The 20,470-nt window shown below is 38.8% G+C and overlaps 1 protein-coding gene across 6 annotated transcripts in view; it reads left to right on the top strand.

The window, feature by feature from the left end:
- Positions 1-219: 219 nt before the first annotated feature.
- The window catches only part of ALG13 (ALG13 UDP-N-acetylglucosaminyltransferase subunit), an 83,960-nt gene continuing 63,709 nt past the window's right edge, over positions 220-20,470 (top strand). The window contains exons 1-5 of one of the 6 annotated variants that reach the window (XR_003106905.2): positions 220-353; positions 1,262-1,424; positions 2,474-2,612; positions 3,897-4,012; positions 5,454-6,398. Coding sequence is in view for 3 of the 6 variants with exons in the window: in XM_025277376.2 (XP_025133161.1) it covers positions 273-353; positions 1,262-1,424; positions 2,474-2,612; positions 5,454-5,568 (498 nt within the window). In the remaining 3 variants the exon portion in view is untranslated. Of the gene's footprint in view, positions 493-1,261; positions 1,425-2,473; positions 2,613-3,896; positions 4,013-5,453; positions 6,399-20,470 lie in introns of those variants that run through there. The other 5 variants (XM_025277376.2, XM_044937510.1, XR_006548868.1 and 2 more) reach the window with 5 other exon arrangements.

The raw sequence follows: 20,470 nt of genomic DNA, 5'->3' as shown, positions 1-20,470 counted from the left end.
CACTTTTGAAAAAAAAAAAGAATTGTCAATTGCCCACCTCCTTACTATGAAGGTCCCGTGAACTCCTACACGCAAAAGGCTTACAAAAGTGGCCAGCACTTTGGCCAGGAGCGGTCCTTGCTCTCCTCCCATCCCCGGAGACACAGACCAGGCGCCCACTGCCCCCTGGTGGCCATGGCCTACTTCCGGCTCTTGCAAACAACGCGGCCGCTCGCGTGGCCTCCGATACGTCACATCCGGCCCTTGAGATTCGGGGTTGCGAAACCCGCGCGATGAAGTGCGTTTTTGTTACTGTAGGGACCACCAGCTTTGACGACCTCATTGCGTGTGTATCGGCGCACGACAGTCTGCAAGTGAGTGGGGGAGGCGGGCGGGCGGCGGCTGGGCTCGCCGCTCTGCGCTCGCCAGTCACTGCCGCCAGCCTGACCGCTAACCTTGGTAACCTTGCCTGACCGCGGCGCTCGCGAAGAACCCCCAGCAGCTGGACCTCAGGTGCCGCCGCCCCTCGGCCGGCTCCTCCCCGCGCCTGACTGGGCCCTCCTTCCGCTCCCCCGCTCCTCAGATTCCTCCGCCTCCTCTGCCTGTTCCCCGCCGCCTTCCTGGGCCGCTCCTCCCCATCCTCCAGCTCCTCCTTTCCCCCCGGCTTTTCCCCTCCGATTCTCCGCCTCCGCCTCTCCATCCTCCGGCTTCGCCCCTCCTTCCAGCGGCTCCGCCTCCCCGAGCCAGGCTCCGGCCCGCCTCCTGGTCCCGGGCCCGCCTCGCAGGCCGCTCCTCAGGCCCGCTCAGGGACGTGCAGTCTACGCGCACCGTGGGCCCGGCTCGGCCCCAGCCGACCGGGCCTGCTGGCGCGCCGCCCTCGGTCCGAGGCCACTGCGCCTTCCTTCCGCCTCAGGCGCCCTCCTGTCCGGCATCCACGCGCGTCCTCTCCTCAGGGCTCGTGTTCCCGCAGCCCCAGTTCTGGGCCCCGACAACGTTGTGCCTCACTCTTCCTCCCTAGTTTGCAACGTCTCTTTAAGAGTCTTTGCCTTGCTTCCTCTATCTTGCAGGGCCGTTTCTTGCCCGACGTGGTGAGATGGGGCGTTTAGATCGTTTAGGGTTAGTGAGGCTCGACGTTGGGGCCCAGGACGGGAAAAAGGAGCCTTTTGAAAAACTAGTTCGACTAGTTGGCATCCCGTGCATTGATTGGGGGATTTGTTGCCGTCATTGCTGTTTTCCAGTGGCCTGTTTAAAAGGCCTGCTTTTTCTTTTTTTTCCATTTCAGATAATCCAGAGCCTCGGTTACAACCGACTTGTCCTACAAATAGGTAGAGGAAAAGTGGTACCTGAACCATTCAGTAGTGAGTCATTCACTCTGGATGTTTACAGGTATAAGGATTCACTGAAGGAAGACCTTCAGAAAGCAGATCTTGTTATTAGTCACGCAGGTAAAGTGCCTTAGAATCGCCCTGTTTGGTTTTTGATTGATCATAAATAAGAACAGAATCTCGAACCTTTCTGATGTAAAATAAAATCACTAGATTAACTCACCAGCAGCCCTTTTGAATATAATACTGATTTCAATATAACAGTCGAGACCAAGAACATTATTGGAGAGGATTTATAATTTCTGGGTGATAAGAAAATGGGAAATCAGTCACTGAAGCCCAGCTTTACAGTTAGGAACCCTAAACACAGAGGGGCAAAATATATATCCAATGACATGTGTTAAGAGTTGTCAGTTGAAAAAAAAAAAAGAGTTGTCAGTTGAAATTAATATCTGGGCTTAGCTCTGCAGGAATGTTCAGCAATTGGTCATTGAGATGCTGCTGGCTTTGGAAGATTTTTTATACTTCTATTAAAAGGTTAAGTAACTTGTCCAGTCAGTAAGTGGTAGGCAGATAACAGGCTGGTGCTGGCATCATCTACCCCAAAAGAATTTGTTCACTTAACAGTCTCCTCGCTCCCCTTTGAGCTATCTAAATGAGTTTAGATTTAAAAGTTGAATTGACCCAAATATCGTATATGTGCATGTTTGTGGAGATTTATTCTATTTTGACAGGCAGACTCATAAGGAGTGTCAAAGCGACTGAACAACAACAACAGCTTCGTGTATAGTATGTTGAACCTGAATCTTATTTGTATTCAGGGCCCATGCCTAGGGCATACTACTGGAGGGCAAGTTGCAAAGCACTGAATCATAGGTCTTAAAATTGTTGGCAGTGATAAAGAATGTATTTTTCTTTTTAAAAAAATATAAATTTATTTATTTTAATTGGAAGTTAATTACCTTACAATATTGTATTGGTTTTGTCATACATCAACATGAATCCGCCACAGGTTTGTAACACTAGAGAGCAAGACATAACTATTTTTTGTCATTTTGAATCTATGATTAAAAGGCTTGTAGCGTTGCCTTGAGTTCAAGCTGTAAAGCCTGGTGAAGCACCTTAACTTTTTTTAAAACTATATTGACAAATTTGGTGTATTTTTGTAGGTGCAGGAAGCTGTTTGGAGACTTTGGAGAAAAGAAAGCCACTTATAGTGGTTATAAATGAAAGGTTGATGAACAATCATCAACTGGAATTGGCAAAGCAGCTACACAAAGACGGGCATCTCTTCTACTGTACCTGCAGGTATACTAGAAACTGATTATTTGACCTTTTGTCTTGATTCCTTCCTAGCTATTCTTACCTGCCTACCTAACCAACCTGTGTCTTTGACTTCTTACTTTCTTCCACTTAGCAAACATTTTGAGTTTCTCACCAGTAAAACCTGCTCCTTTGTCTTCTGCTTTGACTGTGATCTCTGTGTTGTATTTCTTTCAGTGTCTATGCTTATTTCATTGCATGTGAATATCTGAATGTGTGTGCACATGTGTCTATTTATGTTCGTCTGGGTGTTCAGGTCTCTGAGGATATAAACTTTTGAGTTCATTATTTTTCATTATGCAAGGAAGGCATTTGCATATTTTCAATTAAGGTTTTGACTTCAGTAAATCCACTGGAATCCCTGAATTAAATTTACTCGTTTATTCAGTCATTCAGCTATACCTAATGCAGAGCAGGCATTGTTTTGATGTTGTGGAAACTGAAAGTCACTGAGTCATGTCCCATTGTTTGCAACCCCAGGGAGTGTACAGTCCACAGAATTCTCCAGGCCAGAATACTGGAGTGGGTAGACTTTCACTTTTCCAGGGGATCTTCCCAACCCAGGGATCGAACCTAGGTCTTCCACATTGCAGGCAGATTCTTTACAGCTGAGCCACAAGGGAAGCCCAAAAATACTGGAGTGGGTAGCCTAGCCTATCCCTTGTTCAGTGGATCTTCCTGACCCAGGAATCAAACTGGGGTCTCCTGCATTGTAGTCATATTCCTTACCAACTGAGCTATCAGGGAAGCCCTTGGTGCTGTGGATATAGTGCTGAACATGATATAATGTCCCTGCTCTCTTGGTACCTGTGTTCCAGTGGTGGGAGATAGACATTAAACAGTTCATAAATAAGCAATCCAGAGAATTTCACATGGTGAAATGTGTTATGGAGAAAATAGGGCAGGGTGATGTGATAGCTGGGGTGAAGACTAATTAGAATGGTCAGGGAAGGCATGACTGGGTGTGCATTTGAGCTGAAACCTAAATGTCTAGAAAGAGCCAGTCATGTGAAGCTCTAGAGTCAAAAGCAACATTGGAAACTGCAAAGGCCCTAAGCTGGGAATGAGCTTGGAGTTTGGTGTGTTTGAGGAATAGAGGGTTAGTGTGGCAGAAGTATAGTAAGCAAGGGTGGCTGTAATATGAAGATGAAGCTGGGTGGGGAGAGCTCACATAAAAATTCTGGTTTTATTCTATGTCTAATAAGAAATATTTTAAAAGAGTATTTTAAGCAGAGGAATTGCTTTTTGGTAAGGAGTATTATTTTCTAGAAGTGTATTAGAATTCAGCAAGAACTGATCAACATCACAATAGAAGGATGAAGAAAATTCCTGGTTTGTTTTCTATTAATTCTTCTTCCGACACTAGAAGCTTGCCAAAGGGTCAGGTCAGTAATTCCCAATTATTTGATTTTAAATACAGTCCTAATTTGATGTTTTCAAAGGAAAAAAACCTCATGGAAGTATTACAGAATAAATATTTATGTTATTAAAAGTTGAAATTTAAAATAAACTTTAGAAGAAACTGGCTAGAACATAAGCTTTTCTTTTAATTTTATGTTTTTTGTCTCTTAGACACTCAACAAGTACTTGTTCATTCATTATTTATTGAGCACATATTATGTGCCAGGCATTATTCTAGACACTTGGCATATGTCAGTGAACACAAAAACAAAGATTTTTATTTTCATTGAGAGGAGACAGATTCATTGAATGTTGCAGGAGCAATGGTTGGTGTTCTAATCCCTGTAATGATGGAGGAGAGGGAATGTCAGCATGGCTTTGTAATATAGAAGCCATTCTTACAATATTGTGAGTGTGGGGAGAAGCCAGATAATAAACATTACTTGGGCTGCAGATAATTGGCATATCTGTGCTTAGGTAGTCGAGATTGTTACAGGTTAACACCATTTTTGAAGTAGAATAAATAATCATCTTCCTTAGTTTATGCAAGTTAATTTTTCCAGATACCTTTGATGAGTATTTTCATTTTAAATATTAAATTAGCTTTGATTTTTATGTTAGTACATTAAAAAATGGGAAACATTGATTTCATAAACACTTTCTGACTCTCAGGCTGAAAGGGCAGTTGTACAAGTCTCCAGTTTATTAATCTTTTTTCAGTTCTAGAATTCTTTTTTACTTGTATTAATTTCAAGAAAGTCACATGCATGAGTGCCATGAGAAGAATCAACAATTGGTTGTATTTTCATTTTAGTTGTATCATTTGTTTGCCACAAATCTAGACTGGATGATTGTATGTCTGTTCTAACTTAAGTGGCTGCTATAATATAAAATTTCTTGAAGTAATAGTTTTATGTTGTGATTGAAACCTTATTTCCAACATGCATGGCGATTGTACATTGCTTAATTATATATGGATTTATAATAGTAAATTACTAGCAAAAAAAGTTATTTTACAATCATCATGCATGGTCTAGCAGTCTCCCCAGCTTATTGTGCTTGTCTTATAACTGTCACTCTTGGTTTCATTTATTCTGTTTTCCTAAATTAATTTACTTCAAGTTATATCTGCATAGTCCTGAGAAATGTTCCAAAGCCATATGACCACATTTTTCATGAAATAACATTTCTGAACTATTTCAGTTGACATAAAAGATTAAGTGACTGTTGCATTGCTATTGACATAAGCTCTTTGTGTTGTTTTATTATTAGTGTACATACCTGTAATATTAAAATACATTAAAATTCACATAGTTTGAGAAGCATCACATTATTCTTGGAAGTTAGATTCAGTCATCAAGTGGGCAGAATTGAATTATGAAATTTTCTCCCATGTTACCTAATATTTTTCTTCTTTTGTTTTAGCATGCTTCCTGGGCTGTTACAGTCAATGGACTTATCAACACTGAAATGTTTTCCTCCTGGCCAGCCAGAAAAATTTTCTACATTTTTGGATAAAGTTGTTGGATTACAAAAATAAACACTAAACTCTCAACACTTTAAAAATACCCCTCAAATTCAACCCGTGGAATGTGGTTAAATCAAGTTTAATATAGAGTATATGTTTATAGAATAATATAAATTAATAAGTCTCCTACATCTATAGAATGTATAGAAAATTTTATTTGTGAATGTTAGCATTTGGGTCCAAATTCTAATTTCAGTTTCACAAGTTTATTAGACTTTTTCCTAATCTTCATATTTTAGTAAAAGAAATATATAGTGAACATTCACACAGTTTATCCTTGAATCCCAAATGGGCTTGGAATCATGAAAAAAATAATTAAATACGAAAGCTTTGACAAAAACCTCAAATGTAGTTACGTTATGTTCCTTAGAGTAAACAATGAAACAGTAACAGACTTGTAAAAAAACATTTGAGTCAGAATCTTTAGCTTCATACTCCAAGAAACCAAATTAAAACAAAACAAAAATGATGGGTTGTGTTCTGTGAAATAAATTATTTATATAAGCTCAGTAATTACCTTAAAAAGATTAACTTTTGAGTCAGTTGATCTATTATACTTCAAGAAACTGTTATCCTGAAGAACAGAGTGGAGTGGATGTATTCATTTTGTTCCTATAAAGTATAAATAGAAAGTGACAATCAAATGTCAAGAAATAATTTCTAGGGGCTGCCTCATGTGAATTAAAAGTCTGGGAAGAAAAAGGTTAGAGAAATAAAAAGAAATATAAAAATCGCAAGGAATTTTGTAACGGTATAATCCCACCCTTATTAATAAACACAGTTCACAATGATAAAAAAAAGTGACAAAAATAATCTTACCCAATGTCAAAGCTTTACTGGTTTGAGAAGAGTAAATCAAAAAGCATTTGTGCCGATAGGAATTGCTGTTTTTTTTTTTAAGGACCACCCTCTTACAGTGGTACTGAAACATTTACTGTAGCATCATAGAGGAATTATTTATGTCCTTAAAATTAGTTTTACAAATGAATAAATGATCTGAGGTGTATAATGGCCTAAATGTATGGTTTTAAAAGTCACATAGCTCAAAATAGATACTTTATGAAATTCTGAACAGGGTAAGTAGTCTCAAGACCTATAAAATAAACTAGATTATCCATAAATATTGACAGTTTTTTTGGTAGAAAGTTTAGATATAACTGATCTATAAAAGAGCATTCACTATAAAGATTTATTTTCAATAGTATTATCCCAAGATGTTAAATATTCTAAACATTTTACTTGGGATGCATTAAATAATGCTTTTGTAGATTTATTTTCCTGATTGTATTTTACTTAGGCTAATAATAAAATAAATTGTTACTAATGGTAGAAGGTGGTGGCTGAGAAGTACTCTGGGTAGCAGGAGGATGCCAACTTGGATTAAAATTTTGCTGAAATTAATCTAAAAAGTGAGTAATCTATATCTACATGGCTGGGAATTTACAGCACCATAATCATAATTGTATTATATATTAGTGTTAACCAAATGCTATAGGAAAGTCCCTATTCAAATCCATAGAGTTTCACTTTTCTGGGCTTTTCTTTTAAATGTTTTTCTCTAGTTTGAGAAAAACTGTGGCTTAAAATTTATGTTGATCACTCAGTCTTTAATTATTTTATGTCATGAAGGATTAGCCATAGGGAATCAGAAATAAATGAAAGGGTCTACTTAAACATTAGACAACTAAAAAGCCCTAAATCCTCTGCTTCTTTCCCACATGAGTACATAACCCAGATTCCATTATTTCATTTAGCAGAGGCTTCAACCAGTGGTGTCAGTTGTGTGTAGTGAGTGACATCTTGACTACAGCTTTGTAGGAAATTTTTTATCAGTTGTGGGGTTTAAAAACCAGCGAATATCTTAGAATCATTTTGATTTGGCAGGAATCTTCAAGACCGTCGAGTTCATTCCCATCGTTTCTCAGGTGAGGAAGAAGGCCAGAGGTTACAACTTGTCTAAAATAATAGCCTTTGACAGAGCTGCCACGAGAAGCAACTTCTTGACTCCCATTCCTGTGCTTTTTGTAAGTGAAGTTGCTCAGTCGTGTCCAACTCTTTGCGACCCCATGGACTGTAGCCTACCAGACTCCTCTGTCCATGGGATTTTCCAGGCAATAGTACTGGAGTGGCTTGCCATTTCCTTCTCCAGCGGATCTTCCTGACCCAGGGATCGACTCCTGGTCTCCCGCATTGTAGACAGACGCTTTACCATCTGAGCCACCAGGGAAGTGCTCTTTGTACCATACCATAATACATGTTGTAAGCTTTTTGTTTTATTTTTATGTTTGCCTAGTATTTACTTTTGGAGAAGGCAATGGCACCCCACTCCAGTACTCTTGCCTGGAAAATCCCATGGATTGAGGAGCCTGGAAGGCTGCAGTCCATGGGGTCGCTGAGGGTCGGACCTGACTGAGCAACTTCACTTTCACTTTTCACTTTCATGCATTGGAGAAGGAAATGGCAACCCACTCCAGTGTTCTTGCCTGGAGAATCCCAGGGACAGGAGAGCCTGGTGGGCTGTTGTCTATGGGGTCGCACAGAGTTGGACACGACTGAAGCGACTTAGCAGTAGCAGTATTTACTTTAGTTACTTTAATCACATCCAAGGGAGATTTTCTTCATTTCCAGAAGTTTATTTTAGTGGGAATTTCACAATTCACTAAGTTGGGTTTTCCTTTGGTGTGTTGCATCCTTACCTTGGACTTAAAAACTGGTGACTCCTGAGTTTTTGGAATCTAGCAAAATGCCATGGATAGGATTGATACTAGATTGAACAAATAGACTTTAAGACAAAGAATTTTAGATTTTTGGAATTGGTAGAGAATTTTAAAAATACCTAGTGCAAACCACTCATTTTACAGATTAGGAAAGATGCTAGGATAAATTAATTGCCAAGTGTTTGTCTGATTGAACCTTATGAAGAAATTAATGGTAACCAAAATTCTATTTGAAATATGTATCCACTAAAATAAAATTTGTTTAGTTTCATTACCTGATAGGGCTTCAGATTTTTTAAATCAATGCCTAAGTGCAGTGCAGTTTATTTAGCAGTTTTATGTTGAGAGATACTGAGAAGTTAAGGCAGTGAAAAAGAAAGTTTAGCATTTCGAGAAATTCACATTGTTGGTAGGTTCAGAGGTGGGCAGGTAATGGTAGAAAGTTGATTGATGTTGGAGTAAGTGAAAGGTGATGTGAAGTTATGGATGCTTGGAAAGTAAAGAATTTATAATAGACTTTATAATTTGGAAGGAAAAAAGGATTTGGTGTTAGGTAAGACAGAACTGATGAACTTGTTATATGGTTCTGCAACATAGAAAAGTAATCATCTCAAAGTACTGTAGTGATTCTAGACACCTGGAACCTAGAATTAGAGCACTGCTTTGTACGTTTTTAAAGGCAAATCATGTAGACACAGGGCAATATAAAAAATGTTTACCACTTTGATAATTTGAGGAAGTTTTCCAAGACTAAGGATGTCAGGAATGACTAACAGTGATGTAATTTTTCTTGGTCCTTTATCTTAATAATGTAAGCACTTAATCTCTGTGATTTGTTAAAAATAGGAAATTATCAGAGATGACCAAAAATCTTCATATGGTCTGAGAAATGAGACGTATGGGCGGATTATTTGAAATTGTGTTTTGGAAACGATTTGGACTGGGTGGTCCTGATAGCTGTGTGGTAATCAATTTTCTGCTAAACAGTACCATACTTTTTGGGGGGAGTGGGGAGTGAAAAATAATAGTAACAGTTAACACCCATTGCCTGCTTAGTATGTATGGTATACTGTTTAAAACATTTTATACAAACATACTCATTTATAATATAACCTTATGAAATAGTTACTGTTCCATTTTGCAAGTGAGGAGACTGACCTCAGAGCATAATGTGAAAAAGTAGTTTTATGCTACTTAAATATCCAAAAGATGGTCTGGGAATTGTGATTGTAGCTATGTAATCTATTTCAGTTTTTACATTGCTAATTGGAAAGCATACTGATTGCTAAATTCCCAGTTGGTTACCTGGTTGCAACTTATTTGCCACGCTCTTGTTTTCTCTTAAAATGTTTGTATTTTGGGCTCTATTTTTGGTCCTCTTTATATACTTTTTCTTGGTATTTTCACTCCCAGGGTTTATCTTATTGTCTCCCATATATATCCCCCATATATATATTGAGCTCCTCTATGGTATTTCCAGTTGCCTATAGGTCATGTCAGTCTCATAAATTTCTGAAGTATCCTAAACTTGATGTGCCCCCAAACAAATCTTGCTTCTTTTCATGCTTCTGAGATCCTTATTTCTATTAATGGTGTCACCATTGAGTCAGTCCTCCAGGCTTTAACTTTTACATCTCCAATCCTTTATATATGATTGGTCACCAGATACTCTCAGCTTTACTTCCTAAATGTCTCAAGCCCACTTATTTATTTGTTCTCTTACTTTTTTTTTTGTTTTTATTTTTAAACATAAATGCATGATAAGAATCTACTTTTTGTATCAGCAGGACTCTAGACTTGGTTCCTGCTCTGGAGTAACTCTTACAGTATGCTTGAGGAGGAACTATATTTATGAGTCTTCTGCCAGAAAAACAGTAGGCTGTCCATAAATGATAAATGCACTTCTGTAATTTAGTAGTCTTTTCTGATTATCTTGATTAGGTTTTGGGGCTAGGAAACATTGTCATCTTGCACACTTTCACTTCACACTGTCTTTGATTCAACTTCAAAATATCTAGTATGCCTCTCATTCAGAAGAAAGATGTGATGACCATCGCATGATATGGTGAAGTTTGTAGGATCAAGCGTTTGTAGAAATAGCATCTAAAACATAGCAGTGCTGATCCTATGTAATGTTCTAGTGGTATTTAAGGATCTGTCAAATAACGATACCTGTTGGGGATTTTTGGACAAACATGGTGTTAAAAATCCGAGATTTATAAAAAGCAGTAGCTATAGTGTTTTCCAGTAAGAGAGTATAGAGGATAACCACAAAATCACACTTAATTCCTTGTTAAATGGTTCATTCCTTACATGAATATTCTAGTACAATCTGGTATAGTTCTTTCAATTCTTATGATTTTTTGGGTGGCTAGATAAAAGATAAAGAAAAAAATCTAGCTTCAGACGGCAAGGTAAAATACGTGTTTCTTGATGTTGATATTGATTCTTAAAAAATATTTTGAGCAGTTTTTAATACCATCATGTCCTATCTGTTTTAGTATTTCATTTCTAGATCCTTACTGCCTTTATGAATTTTTACTATATCCTGGCAGATTGATACTCTGTCATGATTGATTTTTGGGGGCGGGGGGGGGGGTCTGTGTTCTGCAGCCTACTAGATCTTAGTTCCCTGAGCAGGGATCAAACCCATGCCCCGGCAGTGGAAGCACCGAGTCTTAACCACTAGACCTTCAGAGAATTCCCATGTCATGGGATTTTGATGGCTACAGTCCTGCTTTAAAAGACAGTCGTTCTTAAGCTTTTGGGAGATCATGAAACGCTTCAAAATACTTAAAACTCTGTTTCTCTCTGTACTAACATTTTGCCATGAATTACAAGGAATTTACAGGTACCTTGAGGCTGTGCTAGGTTAAGAATCCCTAGATGGAGGCCAACTTCAGTAATTTGATTCCTTGGTCATTGTTCATTAATATTTAATGATAACAGACTCCTTTATAATTAAACCCCCTGATGAAATACATTTAAATTTAGTGACTTCCAGTTTTTATAATATAAAACAAATTATAAATTTTTCTCATTTGAAACATGCCACGCAGCATTTTGAAACTACCCTGAATACTTTAACTCAGTATCTATAACCCAAAAACTTTTGTAGTAGTTTCTAATTGATAAAAAAGAGCTAAATGAATTATATACATTTATAGTAGTTATTTTAGGATATATTACATTAGGCTATCTGGTAAAGCAACATAGTGTTATAATTTACTCATTTACTGTCAAGTGTGCTTCTAAGGTATTTGCTGAACCTTAGTTCAGTCACTGTTGGAATGTCTGTGAGAGGCCATATATTGCATTGTTTTCTGTTCATTTCCTCTTTTTTCCAGAATATACTGATTGTTTCTCTACTACTGTATGAAAAGAGTAGATAATACACCTACTCCCCAAATTTAGGAGTGAAAAACATTCCTATGTTTCATCCTAAGTAGTTTTCTGAATTTCAGTTTTTCCATTTGTAAATTAGTAAAACTAGCTTCCCTCATAGGTGACTTCTAAGACATGTGTGGCATGTTTGAAAATTAAAAAAAAAAATGTTGAAATAATACATTCCTCTTGGTTACAGTTTTTGTTTTAAGAAGTAGGATTAGGCTTAGAGATACTTTCCTAGAATTCAGTCCTAAGTAATAAAGCAAAATCTTCCTTGAATTTCATATTTAAATTCATATTCAGTCTCAAGCTGGGGTTGTGGTTAGAGAATTAAAGTTTACTTAGAGGAGTAAGGGAATGAGTCTCTTCAGTGCATCAAAACAAAAGAATGTTCTGGTCTTTATTCTCCCTTCCTTTAATCCCCTGTCTGTCTGTAGACTGATTGGACACTGCAAGTAGCTTAAAAAACAACAAAAAACAACCTTCAGTATTTCTGTGTCAATATATTTTTAAACATACTATTTTTCTTTTTTTCTCTAATCTGTATTAGAATGTTCTGGGTGGAACTAGGGAAGAGAGGAAATGAAAGCAAGTGGCTCCTGATAATGTTTCTTCTGTTTTGCATATCTGAACAAGAATAACTGTTCTGGGAAGTCAGTTATTTTTCTTTATTGCCTCCTTCCTAAAACTTTGAGGAGTTGGTATAGGGTCTTAGGGCAGGATTTTGTTTTAGAACCATTGTATTCTTTTCTTCACTAATCTTGCCTTGCTAATTCTGTCTTAAATGTTCATCATGAAAAGAAGTGACAGGTTCTAGTTTCAGGGTGCTGTTAAAAATGTTTTTTAAAAAGTTTACCATTAAATTTTTCAGTAATGAAAGACCATAACAGGTTTCTATAGAATTGCAGAGCAGTTTCCCCCATTGGCCCCATGTTATTTCATACTGAAAAATGACTGAAGTAAATGATTTATCAATTAAAAAAAATGCTAATTGCCTTTACAGCAGGCAATGATGTTGTTATATACATATATCTATTATTAACTTTTTCAGTTTTGTTGACTTATAATTGACATGTAACATTAAATTGTATAACTTAATGATTTGATATGTATATATAGTGAAAAATAAGGGCTTCCCTGGTGACTCAGCTGGTAAAGACTCTGCCTGCAGTGTAGGAGACCTGAGTTTGATCCCTGGGTTGGGAAGATCCCCTGGAGAAGGGAATGGTTACCCACTACGGTATTCTGGCTTGGAGAATTCCATGGACTGTGTAAGTCCATGGGGTCAAAAAGAGTCGGACATGACTGAGCGGCTTTCACTTTCATAGCAAAAATGATTACCACAATAAGTTTAGTTAACATCCATCACCACACATAGTTATGAATTTTGTTAGGTTTAAAAATCCAAGTCTGTTTATTTCATTTGACAAGATTTATTATTTATTTTTATGTGGGCCATTCAGCCCCACAATTTGCCATGATAATATGTTAATCCCCTTACAAGCTATGGTTAATGTTGATCAGAAATTTGTTCATCTAAAGGGAGGGCATATCTGTTACCCACTTTTGACTCACAGAGAATCACACTTCCTTAGACCTGAAAGAGCTTAGACATCATATAGCCTGTCAATTTTAAGTTAAGTGGCAAACCCACTCCAGTATTCTTGCCTGGAGAATCCCATGGACAGTGGAGCCTGGTGGGCTCCAGTCCATGGGGTCGCAAAGAGTTGGACACGACTGAGTGACTTCACTTTCACTTAAGGAAATCAATGCAGACAGATTGAAATGGCATAACAAATTTCATAATCTTTTCATGATACTGTATTGTCTCTTAGAAATTAAAATAATTACTCAAAAGCATTTTTATACATTTACAACTATACCATATATGTCAGTGTATGCTTTTTAAAAAAATCCAGACATATTTAATTTACTTATAGAAACATGAAGGAGTGTCATCTTAGAATTAAAACTATTAGTATTTATATTCTTCATAGTACAGAGAATTTCCCTATTTCATCAGTGAAAGAAGAAATAGACTATTCCAGTTAAAACAACGAATCCCTTTTTCAAGTTGAATTAGGTATGAAAAGTAGTTGTAAAAGCACATCAGTTTTATGACAGGTCAAATGATTTGTTAATTATTTTTATTTTCTTCAATTTATTTTAATCTGTACCCATAGTACAGTGCTTAAAAGGTCTTTTACGCAATTGTTTTTCTTCCTATTTTCAATGTCAAAGGGAGGAGATGCATTAAGGTTTGGGAAAGCACCTCTGAGAAGCTATATTTGAATTATGGTGTTTCTTACCTTTTTTTTTTTTTTTGGACCAAAGAATAATTTCTTAGTGAACCTTTTTATTTGGCAGATAGCAGTTAACAGGGGGCTTCTTTGGTGGCTCAGTGGTAAAGAATCTGCCTGCCAATGCAGGAGACACAGATTTGATCTCTGGGTCAGGAAGATTCCCTGGAGGGGGAAGTGGCAAACCACTCCAGTATTCTTGCCTGGAAAATCCCATGGACGGAGGAACCTGGTGGTCCATGGGGTTGCAAAAGAGTTGGAGATGACTTTGCAACCAAACAACAACAGCAACAAATACTTATTAAGCAGTTATGTAAGCACTTGACATGTAGTATCTAATGTAATTATTCCAACATCCTTAGATTTAGATCACAGAAAAATTCCTGGAGTAACATTGCTCAGATTTTGAAAATTTGAAAGCATTTAGCTATAGTGCACTAAAAATCATTAGTAACTTGAATGCTAAAGTTGCCTGTTTAACTTTGAAACTGAAAGTGAAAGTCGCTCATTTGTGTCCAACTCTTTGTGACCCCATGGACAATACAGTTTATGGAATTCTCCAGGCCAGAGTACTGGAGTGGGTAACCTTTCCCTTCTCCAGGGGATCTTCCGACCTAGGGATCGAACCCAGCTCTCCTGTATTGCAGGTGGATTAACTTTGACTTGGCCTTCTTTCCCCTTATGGGAAAGACCAGGTCAAAGTTAAGCAGGTAATTTTGGCATTCCTTGGAGCCTTTAGAACTGGACATGGAACAACAGACTGGTTCCAAATAGGAAGAGGGGTACGTCAAGGTTGTATATTGTCACCCTGCTTATTTAACTTATATGCAGAGTACATCATGAGAAACGCTGGGCTGGAAGAAGCACAAGCTGGAATCAAGATTGACGGGAGATTTATCAATAACCTCAGATATGCAGATGACACCACCCTTATGGCAGAAAGTGAAGAGGAACTAAAAAGCCTCTTGATGAAAGTGAAAGAGGAGTGTGAAAAAGTTTGCTTAAAGCTCAACATTCAGAAAACAAAGATCATGGCATCTGGTCCCATCACTTCATGGGAAATAGATGGGGAAACAGTGGAAAGAGTGTCAGACTTTATTTTTGGGGGCTCCAAAATCACTGCAGATGGTGATTGCAGCCATGAAATTAAAAGACGCTTACTCTTTGGAAGAAAAGTTATGACCAACCTACATAGCATATTGAAAAGCAGATACATTATTTTGCTAACAAAGGTCCGTCTAGTCAGGGCTATGGTTTTTCCTGTGGTCATGTATGGATGTGAGAGTTGGACTGTGAAGAAGCTGAGCACCAAAGAATTGATGCTTTTGAACTGTGGTGTTGGAGAAGACTCTTGTGAGTCCCTTGGACTGCAAGGAGATCCAACCAGTCCATTCTAAAGGAGATCAGCCCTGGGTGTCATTTGGAAGGAATGATGCTAAAGCTGAAATTCCAGTACTTTGACGACCTCATGTGAAGAGTTGACTCATTGGAAAAGACTCTGATGTTGGGAGGGATTGGGGGCAGGAGGAGAAGGGGACGACAGAGGATGAGATGGCTGGATGGCATCACCGACTCGATGGACGTGAGTTTGCGTGAACTCCGGGAGATGGTGATGGACATGGAGGCCTGGCGTGCTGCAATTCATAGGGTTGCAAAGAGTAGGACACGACTGAGCGACTGAACTGAACTGAACTGGAGCCTTTAATTTTGCTAATGGGCATATGAACTTCAAAGACAGGATTATAGTATAGGGCCTTGAAATTCTCTTCTTAGCAACACTTATTAATAACTGGTGGAACACCTTGTTCTAGAGCACTGGTTTCCAAAGTGTGGTCCTGGGCTGCTGCTGCTGCTGCTGCTAAGTTGCTTCAGTCGTGTCCGACTCTGCGACCCCATAGACGGCAGCCCACCAAGCTCCTCTGTCCATGGGATTCTCCAGGCAAGAACACTGGAGTGGGTTGCCATTTCCTCCTCCAATGCATGAAAGTGAAAAGTGAAAGTGAAATCGTTCAGTTGTGTCCGACTCCTAGCGACCTCATGGACTGCAGCCTACCAGGCTCCTCTGTCTATGGGATTCTCCAGGCAAGAACACTGGAGTGGGTTGCCATTTCCTCCTCCAATGCATGAAAGTGAAAAGTGAAAGTGAAATCGTTCAGTTGTGTCCGACTCCTAGCGACCCCATGGACTGCAGCCTACCAGGCTCCTCTGTCTATGGGATTCTCCAGGCAAGAACACTGGAGTGGGTTGCCATTTCTTTCTCCAATGCATGAAAGTGAAAAGTGAAAGTGAAATCGTTCAGTTGTGTCTGACTCCTAGCGACCCCATGGACTGCAGCCTACCAGGCTCCTCTGTCTATGGGATTTTCCAGGCAAGAGTACTGGAGTGGGGTGCCATTGCCTTCTCTGGTCCTGGGCTAGTAGCATCAATACCACCTCAGAACTGCTTGTTTAGTTGCTGAGTTATGCCCAATTTTTCACGACCCCGTGGATTGTAGCTCACTAGGCTCCTCTGGGAAACTAGGCAAGAACACTGGAGTGGGTTGCCATTTCCTACTCCAGGGTATCTTCTGGACCCAGGGACCAAACCACATTTCCTGCATTGGCAGGAAGATTATCACTGAGCCACCAGCGAAGCCATTAGAAATGCAGATTCTTGGGACCCACCCCAGCCCTGGCTGAATCAGAATTTCTGGGCATGGGGCAATCTTTTTCCAAGCCCTTCCCTTGAGAACCATTGTTCTAGAGGTTTGCAGTATTGGAGTAGTTTGCTGTGGAAGAATAGTTAGCCAATTGGGATTTCAAGTGTAATAGATGTTTCAAAGGACAGTATTTATTACTATGAGATTGCTTTCTATTACAAACGGGAGGAATTTTAGTATTGTCCTACAGGTCTTTTTTTAAAAGTCCTATTTTACTAATTTGGGGAACATAACTTGTAGTTACTCATTTCTGAGTCTTAGTTCATATCTTCTTTAGAATGCAATCCCTGTATAGTAATTGCAAAAATCAGGAGACAATATGTAGTTCCAGTCCTAGTACTATTGCCAATTGGATGTGAAAACATGAACAAGTCTTATAATTATTTGAAACTTATTTCTTCATCTGTAAAGAATGAAGAACTCTTGTTTAAAACAAGAGGTCCCTTTTAGCTGTAACATTATGCTTATCATTTTTCCAGTTTATTATGTTCTGTTTCTTGCTCACTTTATTGAATTAATTTATTATTTCCTAAGATAATACATGTAAATATGTAAAATATTAACTAGTTCTACAAGGCTTATAACAAGAGACAGCAGTTCTGTGTCCCATTCCTCCTCATCTCTGATCCTGCTTCCTGTAGGTAAACATTTTATATGTTTTGTAAATGATACTTTCTAACTTGTTTCTTATATTTAAATATAATCTCTAGATTTAAGCTACTAGATCTGATAGAGTGCCTGATCAACTATGGACAGAGGTTTGTGACACTGTACAAGAGACAGGGATCAAGACCTTCCCCTTGGAAAAGAAATGCAAAAAAGCAAAATGGCTGTCTGAGGAGGCCTTACAAATAGCTGTGAAAAGAAGAGAAGTGAAAACCAAAGCAGAAAAGGAAAGATGTAAGCATCTGAAAGCCGAGTTCCAAAGAATAACAAGAAGAGATAAGAAAGCCTTCCTCAGCGACCAATGCAAAGAAATAGAGGCAAACAACAGAATGGGAAAGACTAGAGATCTCTTCAAGAAAATTAGAGATACCAAGGGAACATTTAATGCAAAGATGGACTCAATAAAGGACAGAAATGGTATGGACCTAACAGACGCAGAAGATATTAAGAAGACATGGCAAGAATACACAGAAGAACTGTAAAAAAAGATCTTCACGACCAAGATAATCATGATGGTGTGATCACTTACCTAGAGCCAGACATCCTGGAATGTGAAGTCAAGTGGGCCTTAGAAAGCATCACTATGAACAAAGCTAGTGGAGGTGATGGAATTCCAGTTGAGCTATTTCAAATCCTGAAAGATGATGCTGTGAAAGTGCTGCACTCAATATGCCAGCAAATTTGGAAAACTCAGCAGTGGCCACAGGACTGGAAAAGGTCAGTTTTCATTCCAATCCCAAAGAAAGGCAATGCCAAAGAAGGCTCAAACTACTGCACAATTGCACTCATCTCACACGCTAGTAAAGTAATGCTCAAAATTCTCCAAGCCAGGCTTCAGCAATACGTGAACCATGAACTTCCAGATGTTCAAGCTGGTTTTAGAAAAGGCAGAGGAACGAGAGATCAAATTGCCAACATCCGCTGGATCATGGAAAAAGGACGAGAGTTCCAGAAAAACATCTATTTCTGCTTTATTGACTACGCCAAAGCCTTTGACTGTGTGGATCACAATAAATGGTGGAAAATTCTGAAAGAGATGGGAATACCAGACCACCTGACCTGCCTCTTGAGAAACCTGTATGCAGGTCAGGAAGCAACAGTTAGAACTGGACATGGAACAATAGACTGGTTCCAAATAGGAAAAGGAGTATGTCAAGCTGTATATTGTCACCCTGCTTATTTAACTTATATGCAGAGTACATCATGAGAAACGCTGGGCTGGAAGAAGCACAAGCTGGAATCAAGATTGCTGAGAGAAATATCAATAACCTCAGATATGCAGATGACACCACCTTATGGCAGAAAGTGAAGAGGAACTAAAAAGCTTCTTGATGAAAGTGAAAGTGGAGAGTGAAAAAGTTGGCTTAAGACTCAACATTTAGAAAACAAAGATCATGACATCTGTTCCCATCACTTCATGGGAAATAGATGGGAAAACAGTGGAAACAGCGTCAGACATTATTTTTTGGGGGGCTCCAAAATCACTGCAGATGGTGACTGCAGTCATGAAATTAAAAGACGCTTGCTCCTCGGAAGAAAAGTTATGACCCACCTAGATAGCATATTGAAAAGCAGAGACATTACTTTGCCAACAAAGGTCCGTCTAGTCAAGACTATGGTTTTTCCAGTGGTCATGTATGGATGTGAGAGTTGGACTGTGAAGAAAGCTGAGCGCCAAAGAATTGATGCTTTTGAACTGTGGTGTTGGAGAAGACTCTTGAGAGTCCCTTGGACTGCAAGGAGATCCAACCAGTCCGTTCTGAAGGAGATCAGCCCTGGGATTTCTTTGGAGGAAATGATGCTGAAGCTGAAACTCCAGTACTTTGGCCACCTCATGTGAAGAGTTGACTCATTGGAAAAGACTCTGATGCTGGGAGGGATTGGGGGCAGGAGGAGAAGGGGATGACAGAGGATGAGATGGCTGGATGGCATCACTGACTCGATGGACGTGAGTCTGAGTGAACTCTGGGAGTTGGTGATGGACAGGGAGGCCTGGCGTGCTGTGATTTATGGGGTCGCAAAGAGTCAGACACGACTGAGCGACTGAACTGAACTGATAGACTTTTTACTGTGGAAGAGAGGCCTTATCTCCTTCCTCACTTTCTTCCATATTAGGAAGTCTATTTAGTTGCTAAGTCCTGTCCAACTCTTGCAACCCCGTGGACCACTAGGCTCATCTGTCCATGGGATTTTCCAGACAAGAATACTGGAGTGGGTTGCCATCATCTTCTTCAAGGGATCTTCTGACCCATGGATTGAACCTGCATTTCCTGCATTGGCAGGCGGATTCTTTACCGCTGAACCACCTGGGAAGCCTCAGGAAGTCTATAGGTGATATTTAAATTTAAAAAACAAAAACAAATTTAGTTTATCAATTATGGTGAGATCTGTTTTCAGCATTGACCTTATGATTTCTTTAGTAAATATTCACATATGAGCCATGTTGTGTTGATTGATTACATTTCTATAAAACTACTTCATTTTTATTTTTTTTTTTCATTTGCTCAGTTTTCTATAGAACTATTCTCAAGCTCTCCATCTGAGGAGGTCATCTTTCCTAGTATGTTTAAACATGCTAGGTTATCTGTAACTTATTATTATTTATTTTTTAATATGTCTGTGCTGTAGTTTTATTTTACCTCAACTGGTGGTTCTCTATCTAGTCCTGCTTAAAAGTCTGTCCTCCTGGAATTTCCCCTGCAACCTTACCTTAAAATTTATTTTGCTTCTCTTTTGGAATCTTCTGTTTCCAGGGTTCCATGCACCCCACCCGTTTTTTGTGGGGTTATTAATTTTGGTTTCAGATGTCCTCCACTAGCTTTCTGATAAAGGTTGACACATTTTTTTAATCTTTCAAGTTTGAAAATGCCTTCTTCTAGTCTCCCCATCTGATTGACAGCTTGGTATAAAATTCAAGGTTGGAAATAATTTCCCCTCAAATATTGAACTTCATTGTTTTCTAGCTTATAATTCTTCTGTTGAGAATTTATTGTTATTCATATGTGTGATCTTTTGTATAAGATCTGTTTTTCCTCTCAGAAAGCTTTAGAATCTTTATTCCCTGACTTTAGAAATGTTGTTACATGCATTGCAGATCATCTTTTTTGCTTTCATTGTTCTGACTACTTCATGGACTCTTTCAGTCT

The sequence above is a fragment of the Bubalus bubalis genome, chromosome X (assembly GCF_019923935.1).
Source record: "Bubalus bubalis isolate 160015118507 breed Murrah chromosome X, NDDB_SH_1, whole genome shotgun sequence".
In the NCBI taxonomy this organism is placed as follows: Eukaryota; Metazoa; Chordata; class Mammalia; order Artiodactyla; family Bovidae; genus Bubalus; species Bubalus bubalis.
This window is presented reverse-complemented; position numbering and strand designations above follow the sequence as displayed.